This window comes from Canis lupus, chromosome 19, assembly GCF_048164855.1.
Source record: "Canis lupus baileyi chromosome 19, mCanLup2.hap1, whole genome shotgun sequence".
Lineage (NCBI taxonomy): Eukaryota > Metazoa > Chordata > Mammalia > Carnivora > Canidae > Canis > Canis lupus.
In genome coordinates, this window is record NC_132856.1 from 3,399,004 (window position 1) to 3,425,696 (window position 26,693).

Here is a 26,693-nt window from a genome sequence, read left to right on the forward strand (position 1 = left end):
TCCATTAATGAAGAGCTTCACAGCTGTCCCACGATTCCAGAAAAGGCAGGCCAAGGGGCCAGATGTTGGTGCGACTGACTGGGCTCATCTGTGCAAAGGAGTTCCAGGCTCTGTCTTCCAAGCCTGGGTCTCTTTCTTACAGCAAAGTAAAGGGCCTGGATTTGCCCTAGTTCCCAAGACGGGGGTGCAGGCCCCAGAAGGTGCCAGGGGAGGACCCTCGGCTCCCCAGCATCCTCCCAGGTGCCAACCAGACTCCCCATGGTGGCTGCTGCATGCGAGCTCCTGCCATCTGGGACAGTTTTGCTGTGCTGGCCTGTGCCATTCAGGAAGGGGGGAGGCATGCTCATTTATTCAGAGCCTGACTCCTGACTGCAGGTGTGTGTATACACCTGTGCAGAAAAAAAAAATTGCTGAGAACTAGACCATCAGTCTCCTGGAGGGAGAGTACAAACCATCAACAGTTAGTAACTGGGGCAATGAACCTTGGAGGTGCCAAGGTACCACGTTACAAGCTTTCAACCTGTGAGATGCCCACGCTGGTGGCACGTGGGATGACACCACCTTAAATAGCATGGAAGCGCATGGGGAGAATGTTATTTATTCTGGTCTGTGAGTACAGAAGGGAGGGGCTCTGAGGCCCTGATCTGTCTTAAATAAGGTCTCGAATAGGAGCCCATCTCCAGGACAGAGAGAGAAGCCACGGGCTCAGGGTTCCGGGGGGCAAGCCCAGTTTTAGCACTATGGCTTGGTTTTCTCCTGTGGTCTCTCCGGCTATTGATGGCATCTGATACCGGTTTTCTATTTCCTGAGTTAGAATAACGTTACCTCTTAAAATAGATTTGAAGTGAAAACGAAAGTGAGTCAAAGACTATGAAGAAATCATATTCAACTCAAAGGGCTGCCATGAAAATCCCACAGGTGGCCTGTGAACAAGCAAGGTGTGGGGGACACGGGTCTGAGGAGGACGTGCAGCTCCTTCTCGGTGCTGGGCCAGCAAAACTGCCCGGACTGTACGGGGTCTCTGGGCCCCCGGGCCCTGCCCAGCGCCTGGGAAGCATCTGAGGACTCACTGGAGACTAGAAAGGAGAGGCAAACCTCCAAAGTAGTCTTGGAAGGAAGAAGAAGCAGCAAAAAGCTGTGTGCCCAGTGAGGCAAGCCCCCGAGGGAGCTCCAGGCCCACCCTGTCCTTGGCCAGCAGGTTCCAGTCCCCACCCAGCTCAAAGCCCATTCCTCTGCTGACTTGTCACCTGACCCACATTCCCCCCACTGGTCACCTCTCCCTCCACTGTTTTCTTGCTTGCCAGCCGACTTCTGGCTTCCCTGGGAACCAGGACCTTGGCTCACTCAGCTCAGACTCCCCAACACCTGTCACTGCCGCCTACCTCTCTGAGAGGGAATGCATGACCCTAACTCCCTGTGCCTCAGTTCCCCCATCTGTAGAGCCACGGGGGTAGAACTAGATCATCCTTAGAATGCTTCCCAACTTCTCAGAGTCTGTGACTGTTAACATGATTGTCCTGTGGTGGTCACGTGTCCTAGCTTTCTGCTTTCCCTTAATTACTCAATGTCTTCATTTTATGTACAACCACAAAATGAAATGACTAAGGTGAATGAGTGGAGGAAGAGCCTGTTCTATGAGGGAGAAATGGCAAGAGTTGGGCCAGCCAGCCAATAACCCTGGAGAGGGTCCACAGGGATCTTCAGCCCCCAGAGATGTCCCCTATCACCACCCAAAGGACAAAGTGGCCAGCGCTGACTGCCAGGAGGAAGGCCCGAGATTTCTCTGGAAGAAGCTTCTCCTCACAGAACCCAAAGGAGACCTTGGAGAGAAAGGATTTCTATGTGGGCATGGGGATAACATTTCGATTTTTCTTAAAGGCTTTGCAAGGGAAAATATTTAAAGAGACCACTGTGATGTGGTTTTGGACCTGGATGAAGCAGAAAACAGCGAGTGGAGGTAGTAGATTTTTTAATCAGAAACAGGCTCCCCGACCTTCCTATACCAGTGTGCTGGGCTCCATCTTATGTAACACTTTTTTTTTTTTTCCTGGAAGGAGAACAGCATGAACTTTCCAAGTATGCAGATGGCTCTAAGTTCTTTTGGGTGGTGAAATGCCAAACGGATGGCAATAAACGATCAGGAGATCGTTTATTGAGAATGCAGGAGAGGTGAGACAGGCACACAGTGATGGATTTAAGGGAAACAGTCACAATTTTGCAGGCACCATGAGGCTTCTGAGCTATGATCCTAACAGGCAGCTGCAGCCAGGCTGGCCTGATTAGAGCACACGCTGGAGTTGGACATCTGTGGGGTGTGGCGGGAGGGGGTAGATGGACCATGGACCATGGGCTCACACAACAGACCAGTCATCCCACCGTGGGACTTCATCAGAGCCACTGTGGCCTTCTGAGCCTCAATCTTTTTGTCTGTAAAATGGGATCATCATCCCTACCTCCATGGGTCATGGTGAACACTGAATAGGACCTATGCACATGGTGGGATTATAGGAATGGCTCTGGAAGGGTTTCATGAGGCAGAGCTGCATGTTAGGCAGCTGTTAAAGGAAACATATTGGTTCAGATGCTGGTTCTGCCATTTATGAGCATGCAGCTCTCTGAGACTCAGTTTCTCAATCAATAACGCAGCAGGGATGATTCTAAACATCTACAGTGATACGAGATTCAGGGAGATAAAGCCTAAAAAAGTATCTAGCAAGGCATCAGACTCAGGCTTGGACCTTTCTGTAGATCTGTTTCCTTCCTCTTTCCAAAGATGATATGGGCTCAAAGAGTGTTCAAGTAAGTTCACTGCTGCACTTTTAGGTTTAGCCACAGAGATGAGTCAGGCTCTCTCCCCAACTCTTGGCGGGTGCCAGTCGAGATGGAAGCTGACAATGCCCATCTTTGATGTGGTGTGTGGAGTTCTGAATGCACCCAACAGCCAGGCAGGATATGAGCTGGGGCTGTGAGGGGAGAACACTCGGTGAAGCTCTTAAGCTTCTCCAAGCAAAGCACCTGGCCTGGAGCCCAGATCCCACTGGGCCTTGGCACATGTACAAGTGGTTTGCCTTCCTGCCTTTCTCTCTGTCCTGTGGGTCCTCCAAAGGCGGGGACCATGGGGTCTCAATGGTTTCTCTCTCTCTCAAGGCCCAGCAAAAGGCCTGGCACAAAGTTGGTGCTCAGTGAATGTTTGCTGAGTGAATCTGATGGGTAGATAGATGACGGATGGATGATGGAGGCATACAGATGGATGGACGCACGAGGGGATGGATGGGAGGATGGAAGGGTGGGTGGCTGGCTGCATGGATGGACAGTTATAGCTACATGTTTGTCTCTTCCCTCACAGATGCTGCAGGACATGCAGGCTTTCTCTCTGAGGCATGAAAGCCAGGGGCCTACTGACATCCAACACCCCTCTCTCTGGGAGTCTCCAAATCATTTTCAGAAGAGCTATAAGGAGTGCCATGGGACGCCTGGGTGGCTCAGTCCGTTAAGCATCTGCCTTTGGCTCAGGTCATGATCCCAGGGTCCTGGGATTGAGCCCCACATTGGGCTCCCTGCTCAACAAGGAGTCTACTTCTCCTTCCTCTGTGCCTCCCCCATTCATACTCTCTCTCTTTCTAATAAATAAATAAAATCTTTAAAAAAAGGAAGAGGAAGGAATGTCATGGTGGAGTTATGTCTCCTCAATCTCCACACTTTGTGGCTGATTCCACCCAAGCTGGGGAGAGGGGACTCTCAGGCCAGCTGCTTGTCCACAGGGGCCAAAGCCAGGGGCCTGCTGTTCCCCCTGTGACGACAGTGCTCTCTGACTACCTACTATTTTTGGTCTCTACATACTTCCTGCTGCTGGATCTGCTATGGATGTCTCAGCAGCAGTCTCCACTCTTCTCCCTGTATTAACTCCCACCGTTTCCCAACAAGGGAGTCTCAGAGCCTCCTCGCTGCCTGCAAGTTAGAGTCCAAACAAGGCACATGAGCCCTTCCCAATGGGACAGCCACCTGCCTTTAGAGCCTTGTCCTTCAGGGCTCCAGCCATTTTCTCTGTCCACACTATGCCTTGTGAGGCTACCCAGTCCTGCCAGGGTCATATTTTCCTCTTTGTTCAGATCTATCACCCTTCAAGACCTGGTTCAGTTTTGAAGTCCTCCACAGCCTTCTCACAAACTGCTTCTTTTAGAAAATGTGAAGAAAACAAGAAAAGTCTGAAGAATAGAATGAAAATTGCCCATCACAATTCCACAACCTAGCAATGACTGCAATTCATATTCCTAGTCGTTTTTCCATGATGATATTTTTAATATGGCTGAGTTCACAGTTTTGTATTGTTATTCCCATGTATCGTTATCTCCTAAACAACTTTCCCTACTATTGGATTTTTATGGTAAACATCACTTAAAATATTTGCATAATGTTCCTTAACTCATTTCCCTAGGTATTTGCATTTTTTGGTAACAGGTTTATTAAGATGTAATTCACAGACCATACAATTCACTCATAAAGTGTAAAATTCAACACTTTTTAATATATTCACACAATAATGCAAGCATCACCATAATCGATCTTAGAACATTTTCATTGACCCAAAAAAGAAACCCTACACTCATTAACTATCACCCCTTACTTCCCCGACCTCCACTCCAGCTCTCGAGAATCACTAATCTACTTCACTAATCTACTTTCTCAGTAGATTTGCCTATGCTGGATACTTTGTATAAGTGAAATCATATAATATAATCATATAATCATATAATCTGTGGTCTTTGGTGACTAGGCTGCTGTTGTCCTATGTATCAGTATTTTATTCCTTTCTATGCCCAAATAATATTCCACTGTCTAGATATGCTACATTTTGTTCATCCATTCATTAGCTGACAGACATTTGGATTGTTCCTACATTTTGACTATTAGGAATAATGCTGCTATGAGTATTCATGTACAAGTGTTTAGGTGAACCTACATTTTCAGTCGCCTTTGTGTATAACTGGGAATGGAACAGGTGGGTCATACGGTAACTGCATTTTACCTCTGAATAACTGTCAGACTGTTTTTCCAACCTGGCTGCACCATTTAAATTCCCTCCAGCAGTGTGTGAGGATCCCGATTTTTCCACTCGCCAATAGTTGTTACTGTCTTTTAAATTCTAGCCACCCTCGTGGGTGTGAAGTGATAGCCCATGTGGTTTTGACTCACATGTCCCTGATGACAACTGATGGTCAGCATCTTTTCATGTGCCCATTGGCCATTTAGTCACATGTTTTCAGGTCTTTGCCCATTTTTTAATTGGGTCATTTGCCTTTTTTCAAGAGTTGTAAGTGTTCTTTTTATATTTTAGATACAATTCCCTTATAAGATAGATGATTTGTAAATATTTTCTCCTAATTCTATTCACTTTCTTAAGAGTGTACTTTGAAGCACAAAGCTTTGAAATTCTGATGAAGTCCAACTTATCAATTTTTTCTTTTGTTACTTGTGCTTTTTCTAGAAAGAAGCCACCTGGGATTCTGATAGAGATTGCCCTAAATCTGTTGATCAATTTGGGGAGTATTGCCATCTTAACAATATTTTCTTCTAGTCCATTGATATTTTCTACTAGTTTGGATTTTCTTTAATTTCCCTGAGAATGTTTTGCAGTTTCCAGAATATAAATTTCACATTTTTTAAAAAAGATTTTATTTATTTATTCATGAGAGACACACAGCGAGAGACACAGGCAGAGGGAGAAGCAGGCTCCATGCAGGGAGCCTGACATGGGACTCAATCCCAGGTCTCCAGGATCACGCCCTGGGCCGAAGGCGGATCCTGCTAAGCTAAGCCACCCAGGCTGCCCTAAATTTTACATTTCTTTTGTTCAATTTAGGCCTAAGTGTTTCTACTCTCTTGGATACTCTTGTAGATGGAGTTGTTTTCTTAATTTCATTTTCCGATTGTTCACTCCAAGTGTGTAGAAATTCAGCTGATTTGTGTCTATTCAGCCTGTATCTTGCAACCTTGTCGCATGCATTTATGGTTTTTTAGTGGATTCCTTAGGATTTTCCATATACAAGATCATGTCATCTGCAAATATAGTTTGATTTCTTCCTTTCCAACCTGGATGCCTTTTATTTCCTTTTCTTGCCTGTCCGCCCTGACTAGATCCTCCAATACACTGCTGAAGAGCAGTGAGGAGATGGCCATTCTCATCTTGTTCCTGACCTTAGGGAAAAGCATATCATCTTTCATCATTGAGTCTGATGCTAGTTTGTCCTTCACCAACTAGAAGGAAAGTCCCTTCTAGTTGGTTACAGATTTTCATCATGAGAGTGTGCTGGATTTTATCAACTACTTTTCCTACATATTTTTTAAATATATTTATTTATTTATGCAGAGAGAGAGAGAGAGAGAGAGAGAGAGGCAGAGACACAGGCAGAGGGAGAAGCAGGCTCCATGCAGGGAGCCTGATGTGGGACTCAATCCCCGGTCTCCGGGATCACACCCCGGGCTGCAGGCAGCGCTAAACTGCTGCGCCACTGGGGCTGCCCTTCCTACATATTTTTGATTATCTTTTTTCTTTATTCTATCAATATGGTGTGTTACAGTAATTACTTTTCAGATATTAAACCACCCTTGCATTCTGGGGATAAACCTCCCTTGGTAATGGTGCATAATTCTGTGTAATGGTGCTGGGTTCCATTTGCAAGTATTTTACTGAAGATTTTTGCATCTATATGCATATGAAATATTGGCTTATAGTTTTTTTTTGTTTTCTTTTTTTTTTAAGTTTATTTATTTATTTATTTATTTATTTATTTATTTATTTGAGACAGAGAGAGAACCAGGCATGGAGAGGGGCCCACGGGGGAGGGAGAAGCAGGCTCTCCACTGAGCAGGGAGCCCAATGTGGGGCTCAATCCCAGGACCCTGGGATCATGACCTGAGCTGAAGGCAGGTGCTTAACCAATTGAGCCACCCAGGCACCCCTGTTTATTTTATGTTATTGTATGTCTTTGTTTGCTTTTGGTATCCCGGTGATACTAGCCACTTAGAACAAGAAATATTTCATCTTCTCTTAGAAAGTTATGTGAAGAATTGATATTCATTCTTTACATGCTTGGTAGATTTCAACAGTGAAGCCACCTGGGCCTGGGCTTCTCTTTGTGGGTAGTTTTCCACTTACTAATTCAGTCTCTTGTAAGTTGATTCAGATTTTCTATTTCTCTCAGGTCAGTTTCAGGAGTTTGCATCTTTCTAGAAATTAGTCCACTTCACCTAAGTTATCTGATTGATCAGCAGACAATTGTTCATAGTATTCGTCTACAATCTTTTGTAATCATGAAAGATTGGTAATGGTCCCTCTTTCATATCTGATCCTCGCCATTCAAGTCTTCTCTTTCTTGATCAGTCTAGCTAAAGATCAGTCACTTTTGCTGATCTTTTTAAACACCCCAAATTTGAACTCGTTTATTTTATCTATTTGTTTTTCTACTCTCTAATTTATTTGTTTCTGCTGTGATCTTTATTATTTCCTTCCTTCTGCTTGCTTTAGGTTTAATTTGCCCTGCTTTTTCTTGTGTCATAGATGGAAGACCGGGCCTATAGCCAGCCCTGGCTGCAAATGACCCTGGGTAAGGAGAATGGAATAGTTGCTGCTGATAGAAAGCAATCATGAATTGTACCCCTGGGGACAGCAATCAGTAAAGAAGAAGCAGGAATGGCTACAGAGAGGGTAAAATACTGGCTCTGTACAGTGCCCTGACTCTGTAAAGACAGAGTTTATCCCTGGCCTGCTCCCACTCCTATGTCTGAGCCAGCTGGCCAATGGGGTCAGCTGAGACTAGAAGGTCTTAGGTAGTACATATCAAGGAGAAGGATGAATCCACAGCAACTTCAGACAGGCTGAGGCCTCCACCATGAAACCACAGAGAAGCAAAAATGTGAAAAGCTAGGATCCACATCCAAATTCAGCCATGGAAGATTTTCCAGTTGCTCTGAATGTACTAGATGGTAAACAATAACCACGTTCACTGAATCTCTGTCTCTATAATGGTTCCCACACGGCCCACACAATAAGACCCAAATCCCTTAGCATGGCAAATACAGCTGTTACAATTGCATCCCCCCAGAATTTATATGTTGAAGCCCTAACTTCCAGTATAAGTGTATTTAGAGATAAGGTTCTTAGGAAGGTAATTCAGGTTCCATGAGATCATAAGGATGGGGCCCTAATCCAGTAGGACTGGTGCCCTTATAAGAAGAGAGACACCAGGAATGCGCACACATAGAAGGAAGACCACGTGAAGATAAAGCATGAAAGTGGCCGCCTACAAGCCAAGAAGAGAGCTCTCAACAGGAACCAGGATACCAGCACTTGGTCTTAGACTTCCAATCTCCAGGACTGTGAGAATATAAATTTCTGTTGTTTCTACCACTGGGTCTGTGGTATTCTGCTGTGGTATCCTTAGCCAGTAGGCACAGTAGCCATTCATATCCAGACTCCCAAACAAACCATTCCATCTTCATCTTCTGCTTTAGGCTACAGTTTCTGAAGAACACCTGCCATTTTCAGAGCATACCTCCATGCCTGTACAAAAGCGCTCCCTCCCACCTGGACTGTCTCTTTCCACCTTCAAAAGACAGCTTAAAGTCACCACCTACACTTTCCTCTGAAATCCCCAAACAGGGTGCATGGCCCCCACAAACTCCCACAGTGCCTAGAACTGCCTCAATACATGTGCACAGGTGTCTTTGAAGGCAGAGACAGAGCCACTTCATTTCTGTACCGCCAAACTAGAATGGGGTACACTCATGCAAGGTGTTCAGAAGGAACTTGTGGCATCGGAGGTGCGCACTCAAACAGGCCCGAGTCTCTGGGCCGTACCGTGGACTCTCCAATGCTGTCTAGCAAGCCACTGAGCTTACATCTGGAGCTCAGTTAATACTGCTGAATCATCTCCCACATCAAACAAGGAGGCCGTCCTCATGTCCAGATCCTGGTGTCCCCTCTGACTTTGATGCTAAAAATGGAAAACTCTTTCTGCCGTCCTGCAGGCCCCACTCATATATGCGTTTTCACATACAGAATCTCACCTCCAAGTTAAATTGGCTACAACACTGTGATCAAGTATCTCAGGAGATTACCTAGAAGGAATATTCTTAATCTAGGTTTTACCAGCTCCTTCGGGGACACATCTGGACTTTGGTGCTCCATTGCCTGAACAAAAAGTTAGCCCTTCTGATCTATACTCAGTGGAAATATTCTGTTCTTTTCCTAGAAAACCATGCCAGAAAGAATTTTGGAGAATCATCTAACCTAATCATCTGACTCTAAATATAAGAAGTTCATTTATTTATTCAAAAAACATGTTTAAATCCCTTATTTTGTACTAAGAATGAAATTCTACAAGGCAGGAGCACTGGAGAAGAGAGAATAACACTGAACATGACTGGGGGGGTGACGCCTGGGGGGCGCAGTCGGCTGAGCAACCGACTCTTGGTTTCGGCTCAGGTCATAAAATCAGGGTCATGAGATCAAGCCCCTGGCCAGGCTTCCTACTCAGTATGGAGTCTGCTTGAGATTTTCTCTCTTCTCTCTTCTCTCTCTCCCTCTGCCCCTCCCCTTATTCATGTGCGTGCACGCGCGCACTCTTAAATAAATAAATAAATAAATAAATAAATAAATAAATTCTGTAACAAAAAAAAATTACTGTGACTTCTACCCTGGAGAAGCTCAGGAGTTGTTCCATCATCATAAGATGCAAGGTGTCCTAGAGTTGTATAAAATGCAAAACCCTCCGAGAACTTGCCTAAAGGACAAAGGGATGATACCTTGTCTAAAGTTACTCACAAGCAGAGGCAGAAATAAAACTTTAAGGCTGGTTTCCTGACTCTAAGGACAAAGATCTTTTCCCCATGTGATAGAATCTCAAAAGTGACCTCAAAACATGTCCTTCCTTCGTCCTTGCTCCTTGGATGTGCCCTTGCACACCGCCTCCCGACTGACTTGCTCTGACAGCGGGACACTTGCACACTTCACCCAAGCAGAGACTTGAAAAGCACTTGCACACTGGGGTTTGCTCTCCTGTTGCTCTTGAAACATTGCCACCCCCAGAACAGATCTGAGCTAGCCTGACAAAGGGTGTCAAACCACATGCAGCAGAACCGAGGTGCTCCTGCCAGCAGTGCACGGATACCTGACATGTGAGGAAAACCATCCAAGACCAGTAAGTCCCTCGCTGGCGCGTCAGTGCTGAAGGGGCAGCAGCTGACCACAGATGCATAAGGAAGCCCAGCCAAGGTCAGCAGAAGAACTGTCTGGCTGAGCCCAGAGCAAATTGCCAGTCACAGACTCATGAGCTAAGGAAATGCTGTTACACAGCATACAGTAGTAACATAGGTTACTACTGCACCCCAGACTGCCCTGCTCACTCCAGATGCAATAAATGGCAGGACAGCACTTGTACCAGTTAGTCACATTTGTTGCAATAGAAAATTTCCACACAACCTGATACACTATTAGGACCAAAGGAGACATACACGCCCAAGATGACATATCTTGAGACACAGCCTACTGGAAATGGAGTGGATGCTTGTACTCAGGTTTGCTGGCACTGACTCCCAGCCCTACTTGCTAAGACTTGTTTGGTTTCCTGGCCAATTGAGAGTGCACCTCACACACTGTCACAGAGGTTTTGCATGAGATAAAAGTGTCTCATTGTCCTGTTATCTCAAAAAGAATTTCACCACCAACGGCTCCTTACAGCTTTCTTGTTTCCTTTACCTTGTAAATGAAGCAGCCAGTATCTATTTCTACTAACGTTCTGTTATTTAGGGGGTTTGAAATCTCACTGAAATGGAACTAAAGCATTTTTGTTTTAAGTCGTCTCTACACCCAACTTGGGCTCCAACTCAAGACCCCTTGATCAAGAATTGCATGCTCCACTGACTGAGCCAGCCAGGTGCTCCAAAACAGAACTTTATTTTATCTGTTAAGAAAAAGAAAATAATAAATAGGCTGAACACTGGGGGAAAGCATGCAGCCTAAGGTCATGAGGGAGAGCAGTAAAAGTGGAATCTGTAAAGATCATTATCACGTGGCACATGGGCAGCTCAGTCAGTTAGGCATCTGCCTTTGGCTCAGGTCATGATCTCAGGGTCCTGGGGTGGAGCCCCATTTCGGGCTCTGTGCTCAGCAGGGAGTCTGCTTCTCCTCTCTGTCTGCCCCTGACACCCTGTCCCCCTCCTGCTTGCTCTCTCTCGCTCTTAAAGAAATAAGTAAAAAATCTTTAAAAAAAAAAAAAAATAAGGATCATTATTGCTTTCCCTGTAAGGCTTATGTGGCTGATGCTTACCAGGATGGTGGGATGTAGGGGCTAATGGTGGGTAACAGACAAGCCCAGGACATAGTCCTTCCTCACAGCCCGCCAGACTGATGATAGAGGCAGCCAAAGAGATCAAATTAAGTAATAAGAGCCCACCCTCACACCTCATTTACTATGTGCCAGGCATGAACTCTGACACTTAAACCTGACCTGTGCAACCACCGTAGGGCAAAGGTACTAGTGCTCCCCATTTTAAACGTGCAGAAATTGGTCAAGAAATATACACAGCCCCACACCTCATCCACATGGATGCTCTCCGCGGTCTGGCTCCATGGTCTATACTGTTCTCCACTGGGCTATCCTGCTTTGCATCCCAGAAAGACCAGCTTTCCCTGAAACATGTCTTTTCAAGATCAACTGAACAGGATAAACAGAGCAAAACTTCCAAAATATCTAAGGGCAGCAATTTCCTAGCCAAGATCTTTCCTCTCTAACCCAGATGCATGCAAGTGGCCTGGGGAAACTGACCTGCCTTGACAAGATGGGATTAACCAGAGGCTATGCAAGATCAAAGACTCAGTTTTCTCCTTGCCTTCAAGCTTTTCTCCTTCTGTTCCTCCTCCTCCCACCTCCCCTGTACTGGGGGGCCCCACACCTCCTCCACCACATCCTTCTCTTATTCTCCTAGAGGCTTCCTGGGCTTCTCTTCCTCCTCGAATTTATTCCCCTTCCCGTAGGGCCTCTCAGTGAGTCTCCTGCCATCTTTTGGAAGTCCATCAACCCCCATTACTAAGCATCCTGGGGCATCACCTAGGTGCCCACACGCTTCTAACCACTGAAAACAGAATGCAGATGTCGTCAAATGGCTTCCAGCAGTGAGCCAGGAGGGGGCCAATCAAGACCTCTCCCTCCAAGCCTTGCCCCAAACTGGACATCTGTTGAAATCTCTACTGCGAAGGGCTACCTTGTGACTTAAATCCATAAGAAGAAGGTGTGGGAGCAACTGCTGGGAGACAGTATGGTACAGAGGAGAGAGCATGGTCAGAACTTGGGGCCCTGGGCCCATGCAGCCCCCTAGGTGACCTCATGTTTGCCCTCTGAACTCCAGTCTGCTGGGGAAGAGTCTGCTGGAGCCTGTGATCCATCTTCCTTTCCAGAAAACCTACCCATGATGTCAAAAGAAAACCTACCCATGATGTCAGACTCTAACCCCCTGAAAGTCTCCACCACCTACCTGGGTAAAGTCCCAGGGCTGTGGCGAGCTGGGGAACTCTAAGAAAACCTTAGCGCTCAAGTCTGACTTCCTCCACCAGAAGAGAGAGAGCTCTGGTAGTCACATGCTCACACGCTCTCTCCTCTCTCAGAGAAGATTGTTCACTCATGAACACACATTCATGAAGCTCCTGCGGAGGGCTGGCCATTATTCTAGGCACCAGGGACATGACACGCGTGTGCCGAGAAACAAGATACTGGCTAGCATGCAATTTGGTGGGGGAAGCGTGCACCATCTCAGTAATCTAAGCCTTGCGCTGGGCCATTCCATGGATGTCTGCTCTCTAAAGGTGGCAGCATGAGGGGACAGATGCACCAGGGCCCTCAAAGTAGCACAGGTGCGATTTCACAAAATGATCCGTTTCCATCCTCATCTCTATTAATCCTGCTCTGTGAAACATAAACACTTCTGTTTTAGGAAACTTTGTCAAGGACACAGAAGGTCCAGGTCCCCTGAACCCTAACACCAGCTGAAAATACAGTTTCCCAAACCTTTTCTTTCCTTTTGTCCATCCCCCTCTTCCTCTTCCCTCCTCGCTCCCACCTTCCCTCCTTCCTTTCCTTCCCTCCAGAATATTGATAGAGCTGTGATCCTGGTGAGAAACAGCTCCTTTACACCTTTTTGAGGAAGGGGAGGCACAGGTTTTCATCACTGCTCACAGTATTTTCTGGATGCCAAGAGTAAAACTGAACGGTCAGCCCATGGGAGAGAGGCATGATGCCTGTGAAATCGGGCAACTGCAAATGGACTGACCCGGCTCACAGCTCTTGTCACCACCCTCCTGGCTCCACACAGCCCCCTGCTGAGTGTGTCTCCAACACAGAGAGAACAGTGTCACCCCCCAGTGCCTCAGCTACCACCATCAGCATCCCCACCCCCACCTCCAAGGAATAAGGCTGTGGGAAATGAAAAGAACCTCCTACCAACAAGAACCTTGAATGACCCTAAAATAAGGGACAAGGGTCGTCTTGTAATCTCAGCTGTAAAAATTCGCACCACTCAAGACCATTTCTTCCATTTACACAATAAGTGATGGTTTGGCTTGCATTCACGGACAAAGTGCCTCTGGCATTAAGATCTAAACTTCGAAGGTGCCGATAAATAGACAGTGGTGGACAACGAGTGCTATTCAGAAGGCAGCTTATTTTGCTATTTCTTTCTTAGATTCCACTGCAAAACAAAGCCAGATTTGTATCTGCAGAACATTCTTATAGCAACTGGAAGAAATTATCCCTTAACGAAGCTGTTAGAAAAATCAACTGTAAGAGTAGCAGCCTGCCCTTCCTCTGGTCAAAAGATCTTTGCTATTTGAAGAGTCTTAAACAACAACAACAACAACAACACACCCACCCAGGAGAAATGCCCTATTTAAAAATAAGGCAGTTTGCTACACTAAAACTAGGCACAAGCATTGGAAGGAGAAACAAAAGCTCATACAAGAGAAAGAGACTTTTGGAAATTCTTAAAATAGGCAATAGACAATCAAATTGCTACTGAGAAACAGATTAATCTGATTGAAAATAGTGTCGTTGCTATAAATGCAGAGTGAGGTCTACTTTCTCAGGGCTCAGGTGTAGATTTCGTAAAACAACACGTTAAGTCAAAGGTGCTTCCTCTTAGAGCCCTCCTTGGGGAGAGCCAATGTGAGACACGATTCCTTTCTCACTTTCCTGAAAATGAACTTGTCCCTGCCATTAATCTTTTACTGGGAATTCAGTTGGCTTGGCCATGCCCTCTGTCCTCCATTTCTCCTGCTGGTTTATTCCAGGGATGTTCCAAGGAGATGTCCCACGGGGTGGGTACCCCCCTGCACCCCGTCCTCACCATCAGAGAGCAGAGAGGACATCTTCGGAACAGAGATAATAAAGGGGAGTGTGGGGAAGGAGAACCCTCCATTCCCTGTGCACCTGTCGTTTGGAGGGGTCCCAAGGACCTGGGACGGGTCCTTGCCCGCCTTTACTGCCAGCATCATCAGGAGCAGGCAACTTCAGTCCTTCTACTGCTATCACAGGAGCCACTATCACATCAGCCCTCTTCAACTGTCCCCTGGATGATGGCAAATCCCTCCAACCAGATGGCTGTCCAAGTTACAAGTCTGACTACAGCCCTTCTTAAAACCTATCCACGGGGCTCCCACACCCTGAATGAAAGTTCAAGGCCAAGCCTCTGGCTCAGCCTGCAGCCTCCCTGTCCACCCTGCCCCCAGGGCCCGGCCCCCTCTGGCTTCATTAGGCTCCTGCCACTTTCTTCCTGGAGCTTTCCGCCCCAGCAATACCACTGCTGAGGCTCCCAAACAGAACACCTTGTGCAGTCCACCTGTTCCTGCCTCAGTTCCTGCCCCTGACATGCTCTTCCTGCAGGTCAAGGGCACTGGCTGAGATGAAGAGTAGGAGCTGAAACCCAGCCCACGTTCTGCTTCTCAAGCCACATACCTGAGGGGCTGGGTCTGCCTGGGAGGACTCCTTTTCCTCATTTGCACAAAGGCTCTCCAGGGCTTAGCAGTCGTCTTATCCCTAGGGGCTGACCACATAACATCATGACTATCCAGGTATTCATCTACCCCGATCCTTTCATCAAACGGAGAGGTCTTTGCCACCCTCTCCCCATCCTGGTACCCAACACAATGCCTGGAACATGTAGATGCCAATAACTAGGTGTTGGCTGAACTGGCTGGTGAACGGGAGCATGACTATGGCTGAGCATGGGGAGCAGGCAGGTAAGCCCTAAGAGCCTGTCTTGCTACAGAGGCTTCCGAAGAGCCCAAGAGCTATGCCAACACAACTAGAGAGCAGGTCTAAGGGGCTGGGCCTGGTGGGGGGAGCTTGACTGTTGTCACACCCATGGAGACCAACAGAATGGAGTTCAAAATGGCTCCTTTTAAGAACAAAGAAGGGATGTGATTGGGCCCACCCTGAGGATGCAGCCACCAAAGCTAAGTGATGCAGTAACACCTAGTCACACAGGTGGCAGGAGTTCAGAGTGGGGAGAGGTCATCAGGGCTGCAGGAGTCAGCACAAGATATAGGAGTGGAAACACTCAAAGATGTAAGCAAAACTCATGGAACGTTGCCCAGAACACTGGACCAATGCTGTAGGCTGTGGGGGGGGGGGGGGGGGCGGGGTGGAGAGGGTCAGGAGGGGAGGACTAAATAACTGACTTACAACCTGATTAGAAAACCGAAGGGGGACCGGAACACAGAGAAAGCCCATCTGATCTATAAGAACAAAATCCCAGAGGCGGTAGGGATCAAAATGATGTCCAGCCAGATGGTGGAGACTGCATCGCTGTGGCCTGGATCCAGCTGACTGGGAGGAGCCCTTATCTTCTGGAGCCACTGGTGCCACATGAAAAGGGGCTGGTGGCTGATGTGAGGAGGATAGTATGAAGACGGCGGGAAGGGAGTGTGTTTTGCAGCATTTAAATATATCCCAGCTTCAAGGACTCCCTTCATCTCCAGGTACATGTGCATAGGTGGGAGGAAGTGTCCTAAGGTGGCATTGCTCAACAGTACAGCTATAGGTTCTGAAGGCTTCATGGGGAAAGGGATCAGTGTGACCCAGGCCAGAGGTAGGGGATGTCAGCTGAGCCCCGCTTTGGGGAATAAGAGATAGTTTATTGATTCTAGATCCACCAACAATGACCAAGGCTGAGAACTTGGGGAGGTTCTAGAAACAATGCCCCATGATGCTTGAGAGTCCCTTTCCTGCCATGTGCTCCACTCTGTGTCACCAAGAGGAAAGTCCTGAAAACCACACTGCAGGTAGTGTTACCTGCACATGGCCTGGGACACAGCTCAGACTGGTAGAACTGGGAGGGGAGAGGCAGCAGTGCCCCGGGCAGGTGGGGCTGTGGGGTCACTGGAGGGAGAAGCCAGGTTACCAAAACTGCAGTCAAATGCAAGACAGGGCAAGGGCACAGAGCCAGCAAGGTCTGGAGAAGGAACTCCAGCAGCTTATGTTCTGGAAGGTCTCTGAACATGTAGGTGAGTTTGGAACAAAATGCCAAAGGAAATGCAAAATCAAGTCCCTTGTGAATCCCAGAGATTGTCCAGGCAGGGCTGCGTGGGGCAGGACCCCGGGCAGCAGAGGGACAAGAGACAACTGCACCGTGAAACAGCTCCCCCAGCAACCAGCTGTCATCAGCACGGACGCTGCGGACAGGAAAGCTCATCAGCCCTTCAGGGTTGAGGGGCTGCCCAGGGACCAAGTGCATGGGAGGGAAGTGGCGGCTCTAAAGGCAGGTGAAGGGCAGGGACCTGTGGATCAGCCCACGCCCACGCCCCCCCCCCCCCGCCGCCGCCCCCCCCCGCCAGGCGGCTCTGCCAATGAGCAGTCAGGCACCAACCATGTGCTGGGTCACAGCTGCAGTCATGCAGCTGCAGGGGGGTGCCCTGGCCCTCATCGGGCCCCCAGAACCGGGGAAGCCTGGGAATCCTCCTGCTGAGTCCGGTTTCCCACCATGTGGAGCAGCCACACCTGCACTTGGGGCTGGCCACCATCGCAGAGCTTTACACAGACAGTTGTCCTCTCATGGCCTAAGGGCCCCGTGGTGTCCTGACAGGGGCATTGGAGCTCCCGAGGCAACCCACCTCCCTGCCGCGGCAGGTCATCTGTCTCCCTGCTGGCATCTGGGCTTGAAATCTGCTGAAGAACCAGCCCTGGAAAGGTCCCAGACACCCAATCAGGATGAAGCAGCCACGCCCAGGGCCTCCCAAGACTTTGGTTTCGGAATGGATCCGGACCCACTTCCCACTTCTAGTAACGCTGAGCAAACAGGTTGAACCCATCATTCCATTACTCTTCCCACAGGGTGAAGTGATCTTCAGCCCTAATAAGAGATGGAAGCATATTGAGAAGTCGCTGCTCATAAAGACAGAAGTCTGAGTTTCACTGGGATGTGTTAAGAAGAGCAGCTGCCTTGGAGCAGAGGAATCAGATCTGAATCCAGCTACGGTCATCTTGGGCCTGTTCTCTCATGTAAAGGGGAAATAGAGGCAAATGTGAAGTCTGAATGAGATGGTGTGTACAGAGTCTAATCCAAACCCGGGAACACATTTGATACTCAACTAAGAGGAGATACTCGATTGACACGAGATAATTCCACCCTACCTCAAGTCTAACACTTGTTATCCCGGTAAATACTACCAGAGGGACATGCATTTGCCTTGACACTACCAAACGGAGGCTTAAAAGTCTCCAGCGCGAAATGATTCAAAGCTGAGCCTTTGGCTCGTGTATTAAAAACAGTGTCGTGTTTGGACACACACACACACGTTAGAACAACAATCCCAAGGAGTGTCTTCTTCTTTCTCAGGGTCCAGTGTGAGAGGCTGGACAGAATTTATAAACACACAATCTGTTTCCACAAGCAGGTTAGGCCGGTTTCCCAGCTAAGGCTGACACCTGTGACCCAGTGTTGCTCTGAGCCACCTGCAGCGCTAGCGCTGGTGTTGGAGCCCAGCAGGCTTGACTGGAGCGAAAAGAGCAGGACAGCAGAACGTTCCAGGTGCTCGGAGGCAGGCCCCAGGAGCTGGAGGCAACTCACTGACCGAAAAACCAGCCCAAAGCAGTGCAACTTAGAGTGGCGCACGCAGACTCTCTGCGTCAGATGACACCCGGGGTGGCTCCTGAGGTCTCAAGGTCCTCTGTGAGAACAAAATTTTTTTTTTTTTTTTTTTTAATGGAGCAGAGTGGAAGGACAGAGAGGAGGTGCCATGTGTCTGGGTTTTCCCTGCAGATGGTAGGGCATAGAGAGCTCTGAGCTTAACCGGGGAAAGGGCCTTAAGGACACTCCCTGGAGAGAATACACTGAGGCCAGTGGTGACCTAAGGTCCCTCCCCCTTCTGACAGCAATAGGCTACAGCCTTGAAACTCAACAACGGAGATGTCCCAGGCCACGAAGGAAGGCAGGCCTGCACAGTAGCTGCTCGCTGCCCGAGCAGCTGTTCCCAGTTATGAAGACACGGACATACTCTCACACCAGTTGGCACAGACCTCTGCCCTGAGGCCCTCACATCTCCCCACACTCCGCTTCCTCCTCCGGGAAGCTCTAACCTCCTCAAAATCCAGGGCTGCTTGCCATGGGGTCAACAGCTACCACATTGGGGCCTCCAAGACTTTCTGATTGGTCAGGACTGCTGGTAAGATGGTTTGAAGATCACTCCTGACATTGGCCCCAGCTCCCTATGATCTGTATGACCTTCAGAAGGTAAATGTAGTGGGGGGGGGGGGTGTTGGGGGGGTGGCGTACACAGGGAGTGGCCTCCCGGTCACATTCCTTCCACAGCTCCCAGGGCCCAACTGCCTTGGCCACCCACCCATGTTCTTACTGCCATTGGCCACCACAACATAAACCCTGACTTCCCAGATAGCTCAGTTCAAACTACCCCCTGGGGAGGGGGGGAGGGGTTTGTTCGGCTAACTGGAGCAAAAGCAAAGAAGTAGAGAGAACTGCCCACAGTACCACATCAGCGTGGAGATTGTGAAAACCACTCACAGCCAAGAAAGGGCAGCCAGTTCGGCCGTTCGCACCCAACCACTCGCCCACCGCCCTGCATGGCCCCCGTGGGAGACCCAAGGCCCTCCTTACCCTTATTTCATTGGCCTCGAACTAAGACAGTCTCCCCACTCAACCAAGGAACCCCAAAGTCCAGGACCTGGATGTTTAAAAATGTGTACTTTCAATTCTATGTCCTGTTTTTGTATATTGATCAAATATATAACAGAGTTCTTAGGAATTGAACCAAGACCATGCAATTCTACAGCTAGTTAAGTCAGAGTGGAGAAGTCAGAATGGAGAATTAATGACAATGCTTGATAACCCTTCCCCTCCTTCCCACTTCCTCCCTCCCTCCTTCCCTCCCTACCCCACTCTCTCCATCTGACACATACACAGACATACACACTCTCTTCTCGAGGAAACCTTCAAGAAAGATATTGCCAGAAGTGGTAGGAACCCTCACCAGCCCATTATGATAGCTAGTTTGTACAGCTGCCCTGAAGCTATGATTTTAAACCAGGGCTTTAAAAGTGTCTATCTCTGTATCTTTAATGTGCAGCTAGCTACCTGGATTACCTACACCTTGCTGAAAATGTAAGAAAGACTCTACAGCTGTGCTAGGGTTGGGTGATTACTGAAACACAAAGGGAGAGACATAATTCACATCAGACCGTGTCCCCTGGGAGACCAGAGGCCTGCGAGGCAGGTAAAATATCCATGGGACAGGAGACGCTCACTCATCACTGGGCAAATTGGTCCCCACAAATAATTTCTTTCCCTGAATAACACAAACAAGGAGGGTTTTCCCTGTTTTGTACAAGAGGAGGGAAGCAGCAGGAGACCAGCTGTCTTATGGTGTATAGTCCCAACGCCTGTTTCTAATAGCAAGACAAATCCTTGATGGAAAATGTACAAAGTAATGGAGCTGGCCAGAAAGCAGAAGGAGATACCCAGACCCCTTTCTTCCTCCTTGTACACATATGACACCTCTGAAACCCACAGTCACAGGAAAAGAAAACAAAGGTTACTCTAGAGATACAGTTTTGATTTTCCTATCTGCTGAGGTGGTTTGAGTTGTTGGGTTTGATTTTAAAGGAATGCCTGTACCACAGGAAATTCACTCCAGCACAAAAAATAAAGTCATGTGGAATTCTTGAAAACTGCCGGAAGGTAGATATCCGTATCCTGGTGGTTATCATGAAAACATAACTCTTGCTTCTTAATTAAAAAAAAAAAAAAAAGATCAAGTATAAATCTCAGCTTTGTTAGCAGTGCTGTGCCTGATGTGAAAATGCATGTGAAGTAGGTCATGAAGAAAGTGGCCCCGGAGGAGATGCTACATGATGTGGGAGGAGAGGCAGGCGAGAACAATCCCCCGTGCGTCTCGGGCAGCACTCTGGGGCAGACTTACTTGGGTGTGCCTGGAGGTTTCCAGTACCTGCAGAAGAGGTACTGCCCGTCGGCATTGACCAGGTGAGGCAAGTTCTGGTACGGAACGCTCTGTGGGGTCCGTCTGGGGGAACTTTCCTCCGGCATCCTGAAAGGATCTTCAGGTCCTTGAAAGGAAAAAGAGGACATGTTCCAAACTCAAAAATATGGCAAAACACACAGGGATGGGGAGAAAAGCCTCATTCAGTGTCAGTCATATTTTTTTAAGCAGTTAAAAAAGAAAAAAAAACCCTCCATTTCAAAGATTTTTTAAAAACCCATATATTTCTTGCAATCTCTCCAAGACTGAAAAATCCCATTTGTTCTTCAGAAAATGCTCACTTTATTTTTTAAGTGCCTCATTACAGCTTTTCCCCCCTTCCCATCTGTGTTTATTTTAAATCATTTCAGGAAACTTCATCTTAAAGACTATTTTAGCTGTAATCAAGTGGAAATTACAGTCAGCTCTGTGGGTATAAAGACCCAGCTGCAAGAAGACCCATCTATCTTAAAATCCCCAAGGAAGTTTCAAAGGGGCACAATAATGAGGTGGATGATACTCCAATTAATTCCTCCTGCCTGAAATTCCAAAGATTCCATGACAAACCTGTTTCCATCATGTCCTGGCTTTTGCATTCCACAACCGCGGCAGCATGGAGGATCAGAGCCAGGCGGTCGCAGGGCGGCATCCGAGCAGCGCCCGAGCCCCTGTCCCCGCGCCCCGCGCCCCGCGCCCCCGAGCCGGGAGCCGGGAGCCCGGAGCCTGCCTGCAGCGGGCACGGGCGCGCTCTCCGGGGCTCGGCTCCTTGCCCGGGGGCGGGACGCGGCGCCTGCGACGCCCCACACTAGCCCAGGTCACCGCTTTCCCTACGCAGACCCGCGGAGGGCTCGCCGGCGCGCACCCCCGCCCGGGGCAGCCGGGCAACCTGCCCCGCGCGCCCCGAGAAGCTCCGCACACGCACACAGGCGGGTCCCCGAGCAAAGTCGCCCCCGGGGCTCCGGACAAACTTTGCTTCCTGCCCGTCTCCGGCGGCGCCGGGAACGGAGCCCCGCAGCTGTCACTGGAGAAGCCACGGGAAACCGACCGGGAGGCTCGCCGGGCGGTGCCGGGGACGGCGGGGACCGGGAAGGCGGAGTGGACGGGGACAAGTTGGTTTGGGGGCTGCTGCGAGGAGCGGGGGGGCGCCCGCACACGCGCCTGCACACGCGCCCGCACACGCGCGCGCACACACGCGCGCGCCCCGGGGGCCGCGGGAGCCCACGCGGAGCGTGCGGGGTCCCGGGGCTGCTCCCCACCCCCGGGGACGGCGCCGGTGGCTGGGGCGGGGGCCGGAGGCAGTTACCGGGGCCACGAGCACGAGCGCCGCTGTCGCGTTCCCCGAGCGCCGCGGGTCCTCGTCTGCGGCGGGCCGGTGCCGGGCCGAGTGCGCGCCGCCGGCTCCGCGGCGACAGGGCGCGGCGTCCGCGCTGCCACTTTATCCCGGGCCGGCTCGGCGGCGGGGGCGGCCCGGGGGGTGGGGACGCGGGACCGGCGGGCGGCGCGGGGAGGCGGCGCCCGGGGCCCACGTGTGCCCGGCCCGCGGGGAGGAGCGGGGGCACAGCCCGCGGACCCGGCCACGCGCTCCTCCCCGCCCGGCCTGGCGGGAGGCCGCGCCCCGGGGTGGCCGCCCCGACCGTCACGAGGCCTGGAACCCAGCCGGGCTCTCCCGAGGATCAGCGGGGGGAGGACTCGCCACACCCACGCGCAGCACACCTCGTGCACCATTAGGGACACACGCGCACACCGCAGCTACAGCCTGCACACGCACGCAGACCACATGTGCGCGCAGACCCACACCCAGATGATACAGGAGCATATGCAGATACATGTAGACGCTGCGTGTTCACACATGCAGCCATGTGCATAGACCTCCCCTCAGACACACAAACACATAGGTGCTCAGTACACGAAGACACACATGACACCCACAGAGATACACAAACCCACATAGACACACAGAGAAAGGAACACAGACACAGAGCGACAAGCATACAAACATGACATGCACATATGGGCAGACACACTCATATCGCGTACACACACATTCACACCCCCAGGGAGACACACACATAAAAAGCTGGGGTGGGAGTGCACACCTCCCAGGAGGTGGGCTAGAAGCAGACTGTAGGCCTGTCCCTCTACCGCCGTCCCCAGCAATGTGCCCAGGTCCCAAGAGGTGGGCCCTGAAAGGAAATCTCTGGTGCATCCACACAGGCCAAGGAAGATCTGAACACTATCTGGAATGACTCGCAATGCAGCTTGTGGAGGTCCAGGAACCAGCACTGGACTTAGAGTCCAGACCACCTGCTCCAGCTTCTCCGTTTGTCCTGTGAGCCTTAATCTCCTCACCTGCAGCCGGAATGCAACAATACCTATGTCCCCAAGGAGTGTGACAAACGTCCCCAGCTCACATTGACCTCAGCTGGCCTTTGTGCCTCTCCTTCTTTCTCACATAACTGTATGCCATACCAATGGTGAAAAGAACTGCTGTCCTCCAGAAACTGGTATCTCAATGTCACATTGTCTGCGTGCAGGGGGCCAAGGCTGCTTAGAGCCTGTGATCTAACTTAAGAAATAAAACAATAGCCTTTGAGAAGCTATGGGTCCTAAGTGCCGCCCAGTGGCTTGGCCAGCTCTCTGGCCTCCAGCAGTTCACCAGGCCTGCTATACAGAAGCCGTAGCTAAATGACTTCTCTGAGGGGCTGTTTTGCAACATCCGTGCAGGCAGGGTCTAGAGGCAGCGGCCCTGGGGCAGGGGCCCTGCTAAGTACATTGTATTTACTGGGATGGTAATTTCTTCAAAGCCAGGCAGTTGGGGATCTGAAAGATGTTATGGGGGGCCCGGAGCCCACCAGTCCATCTTGTGTATGCAGCTGTTGTTTCAGTTTTTTCCAGCTCCAACATTCCAAAACTTTAAATAGACAGTGTGAAAGTTTGGAGGACAGATTTTGCTGAAGTTGTCAGCAGAGCCTCTGTGGAAATGGGGGTAGTGAGCTTGAAGTTTTGCTTGCTCGGTTACCAACATAAATGAGAGTGTGGTATGTGGTCAGCAGATTGGGAAACCAGCAGGTTAGAGATTGAGACTGTGCTGTTGTATATCTGGTTTTTCTTTTTCTTTTTTTTCCCAGTAAACTTTTTATTTTGAGATACTGGTAGATTCACATGCACTTGTTAACACCTAACACAGAGAAATGCTATGCGTCCTCTACCCAGGTTCCCATTGGTAACGTCTTGGGAAACTGTAGGAAAATATCACAACCAGGATATTGACGTTGATAAAGTCAAGATGCAGAACATTCCAGCACATCCTGTTGTCTTTTCTAGGCAGAGATACTTCCCTCCCACCCCCATCTTTTCCATAACCCCTGCCAGGCTCTAATTTGTTCTCCTGTTTCTAAAATTTTCTCATTTCGAGAATGTTCTATAACTTGAATCACAGTTCATTGAGGGACTTTGGGTCATTACCTGTTTGGGGCTATCACAAATAAAGCTGCTTTCAGTGCTCACCTAGAGATTTTTGTGTGAATCTGAGTCTATGCCATTTCACATGAACACCCAGAATGGGTGAGACATCCAGCTACTCAGCACCCTTGTCAACCTTCAGTGTTGTGGCTCTTTCTTGACTTTTAGCCTTGTCCTCCCCAGCATCTTTGCTCCTCCCCTCCCTCTGGGACTCGATGGTATGATGTTAGATCTCTTGTTAAAGTCCCATTGGTCTCTGAGGCCCACTCCATTTGTTTTCCTATTTTCTTTCCATTGTCCAGATGGGGTAATTTCTAGTGCCCTGTCTTCCAGTTCACTGCTTCTTTCCTCTCTCCCCTGCATTCTGCCTCTGAACCCATCCTCTGAGCTTTTTAAATTCAGCTGTCTAATTTTTCAGTTCTCCAATTCCCCTTTGGTTCTTTAGTAGATCTTCTCCTCCTTGGCTGAGACCTTCTATTTTCCATTAGTTTCAGCCATGTTTGTAATCACCCCTTGAAGTATTTTTATCATGGCTGCCTTAAAATCACTGCTCTTTCTGTTGGCATCTATATACTGTCTTACAAAATTATTTATTTATTCATGAGAGGCACAGAGAGAGAGAGAGAGAGGCAGAGACATAGGCAGAGGGAGCCTCCTCACAGGGAGCCTGATGTGGGACTGGATCCCGGATCCCAGGATCATGACCTAAGCTGAAGGCAGGCGCCCAACCACTGAGCTACCCAGGCGTTCCTATACAGTGTTTTCCCATCCAACTTCAGGTATTTCTGGTTCTTGCTGAGATGTGTGTTTTTCTATGGAAACCCAGATAGTCTGGTCTTGTATTGTATGGTGAGACTCTGGATCTTATTTAAAGCTTCTGTCTTTGCTGGTCCTCTCTAATACTGCTGTAGGCCAGGGGATGGGCAGGTGGCAGTGTGGCTTCATTACTCCCAGGTAGAGCGAGAAACCCAGCTTGCCTACTCAGCCTTGGTGGGTGTGGGAGTGAGCAATGTTTTACTTCTGTGTTGTTTGATTAGTGTGGAAGGTCAATGTCTGAAGCTTTTCTGTCTTGTTCAGCTTTCTCTCTCCTGGTTCTTTAGGTGGAAAAACAGGCTTTGGTTGGGTATCGCTTGGTGTGTGCCCATGACATTTCTGGATTGTTGGCTTCTCTAGCTCAAAGACTACAATATCTAAGGCAACACAAAAAACCCAGGAGCTTGCCACCATGTTGTTCCTTGGCTCCTGAAGTCCCTAGCTGGTCTGCCTTTTGTCTCCTCTTTTAGAGTTTCCTTCAGTTTGTCTTATATATGATGTTCAGGGTTTTTAGTTGAACTTAGTGGGAGTAATAGGGAAAAGCATATCTCCTGTGCCATTGCAGATGCAGATATCCTATATCTGGTAATATAATCCAGCAATCCCTGCCTACTCATGTGCCCACAGAGATATAGGGACTCAGTCTCTCTAGACTGGACCACTCTAGAGACAGTCATCTTTCAGAAGAGTGCCAGTTGGCAGGATCTGTCCCTACAGCCTGTGATAAAAAGGCAGGGCAGAAATTTAAGTAAAAGGAGTATCTTTCTATTCCCACTGAGGTCTTGTGTGGCCTTCTAGAGATACTCTAAGGTTTGTGCTGGGCAGAACATGCTGGAAATACTGTGGGGAGAAAGGCAGTAGGAGCAAACTAGGAGACAATAAGAAAGCCAGGAGTTTCCCTCATTAGAAATCTTGGTATGTGCAAGTTAACTTCTACAGCCATTTGCAATCATAGGAATTTGGGTTGTTGTACATTTCAACTCTGAATCACTCCTGGACAGAGAGAAGTGGAGGTTGGGAATGGAGATGGTAATTAGAGTGAATAATAGAGAAGAGGTAAGACTTTGTACAAACTTAGAGGGAAAACTAAGTTGAGCAAAAATACCTAAACTCTGAGATATGCTCCACTGACCAGCTGTGTAGCTTTCAGCAACTTACTTGGCCTTGCTAAGACTGTCTCCTCACCTGAATCAGGGGGATATGAATACTCACTCCTGGCTTGGCCATAGTCAGTGTAGATCATATCTACGCAGTACTAAACACAGTGCCTGTGGGCAGCCAGCTTGCACTAAATCAGGGGTGGCAGCTTGGCAGCCCAAGAAAAGGTACATTTTTGTCTGAAAAAAACTTTTAATGTGAATTTTTTAAATTGGTAATTTTACATGCAAATCCAGATTCCCAGCTTCTCTCAAAGAGCAGAGAGATATGGTCATAAGGGCCTGCAGTGTTGGATGTGTTGAGCATGAGGTGCCTGTAGGGAGGCTGGATCTGTGGATCTAGAAGTGAAGAGAAAGGTCAGGTCAGAGACATGGGAGTTGGCCCAGAAATAATCCCTGTATCCATGGAATAGAGCACATGCACCTCAGGAGAGTGGGCAGGTAGAGGTATATCTTGGCAGGCTATGCACTGCATCTGGTTAGCAGGAGGTTGAGTTTGGTTGATGCCAACATTCAAAATACCTGAATAAGTAGCCAACATTTGAAAATTAGGACATTTCACATGATAGTGCTGATTTCTGGACTTCGGGTCAAAGGCAAAAATCCTGGCAACATGGGCCACATCTGTACCTGACAATGATCAACACTATGGCTGGATGGAAGCAGCCCTCTTGGGGTGGTGTGTGCCCCTGCCCATCTGCCAGCCTTCTACTGCACCCACCTAA

The 26,693-nt window shown here is 48.9% G+C and overlaps 1 protein-coding gene across 6 annotated transcripts in view; it reads right to left on the bottom strand.

Moving 5' to 3' along the window:
* MGLL (monoglyceride lipase) overlaps positions 1-21,979 on the bottom strand; it is a 112,637-nt gene extending 90,658 nt beyond the window's left edge. For 2 of the 6 annotated variants that reach the window (XM_072784880.1, XM_072784878.1), the window contains exons 1-2: positions 21,840-21,973; positions 20,480-20,624 (exon numbers count right to left, since the gene is read on the bottom strand). In XM_072784880.1, coding sequence (XP_072640981.1) covers positions 20,480-20,604 — 125 coding nt within the window. In that variant the 5' untranslated portion in view covers positions 20,605-20,624; positions 21,840-21,973. Of the gene's footprint in view, positions 1-15,002; positions 15,091-20,479; positions 20,625-21,103; positions 21,288-21,839 lie in introns of those variants that run through there. The other 4 variants (XM_072784876.1, XM_072784877.1, XM_072784875.1 and 1 more) reach the window with 4 other exon arrangements.
* Positions 21,980-26,693: the final 4,714 nt, after the last annotated feature.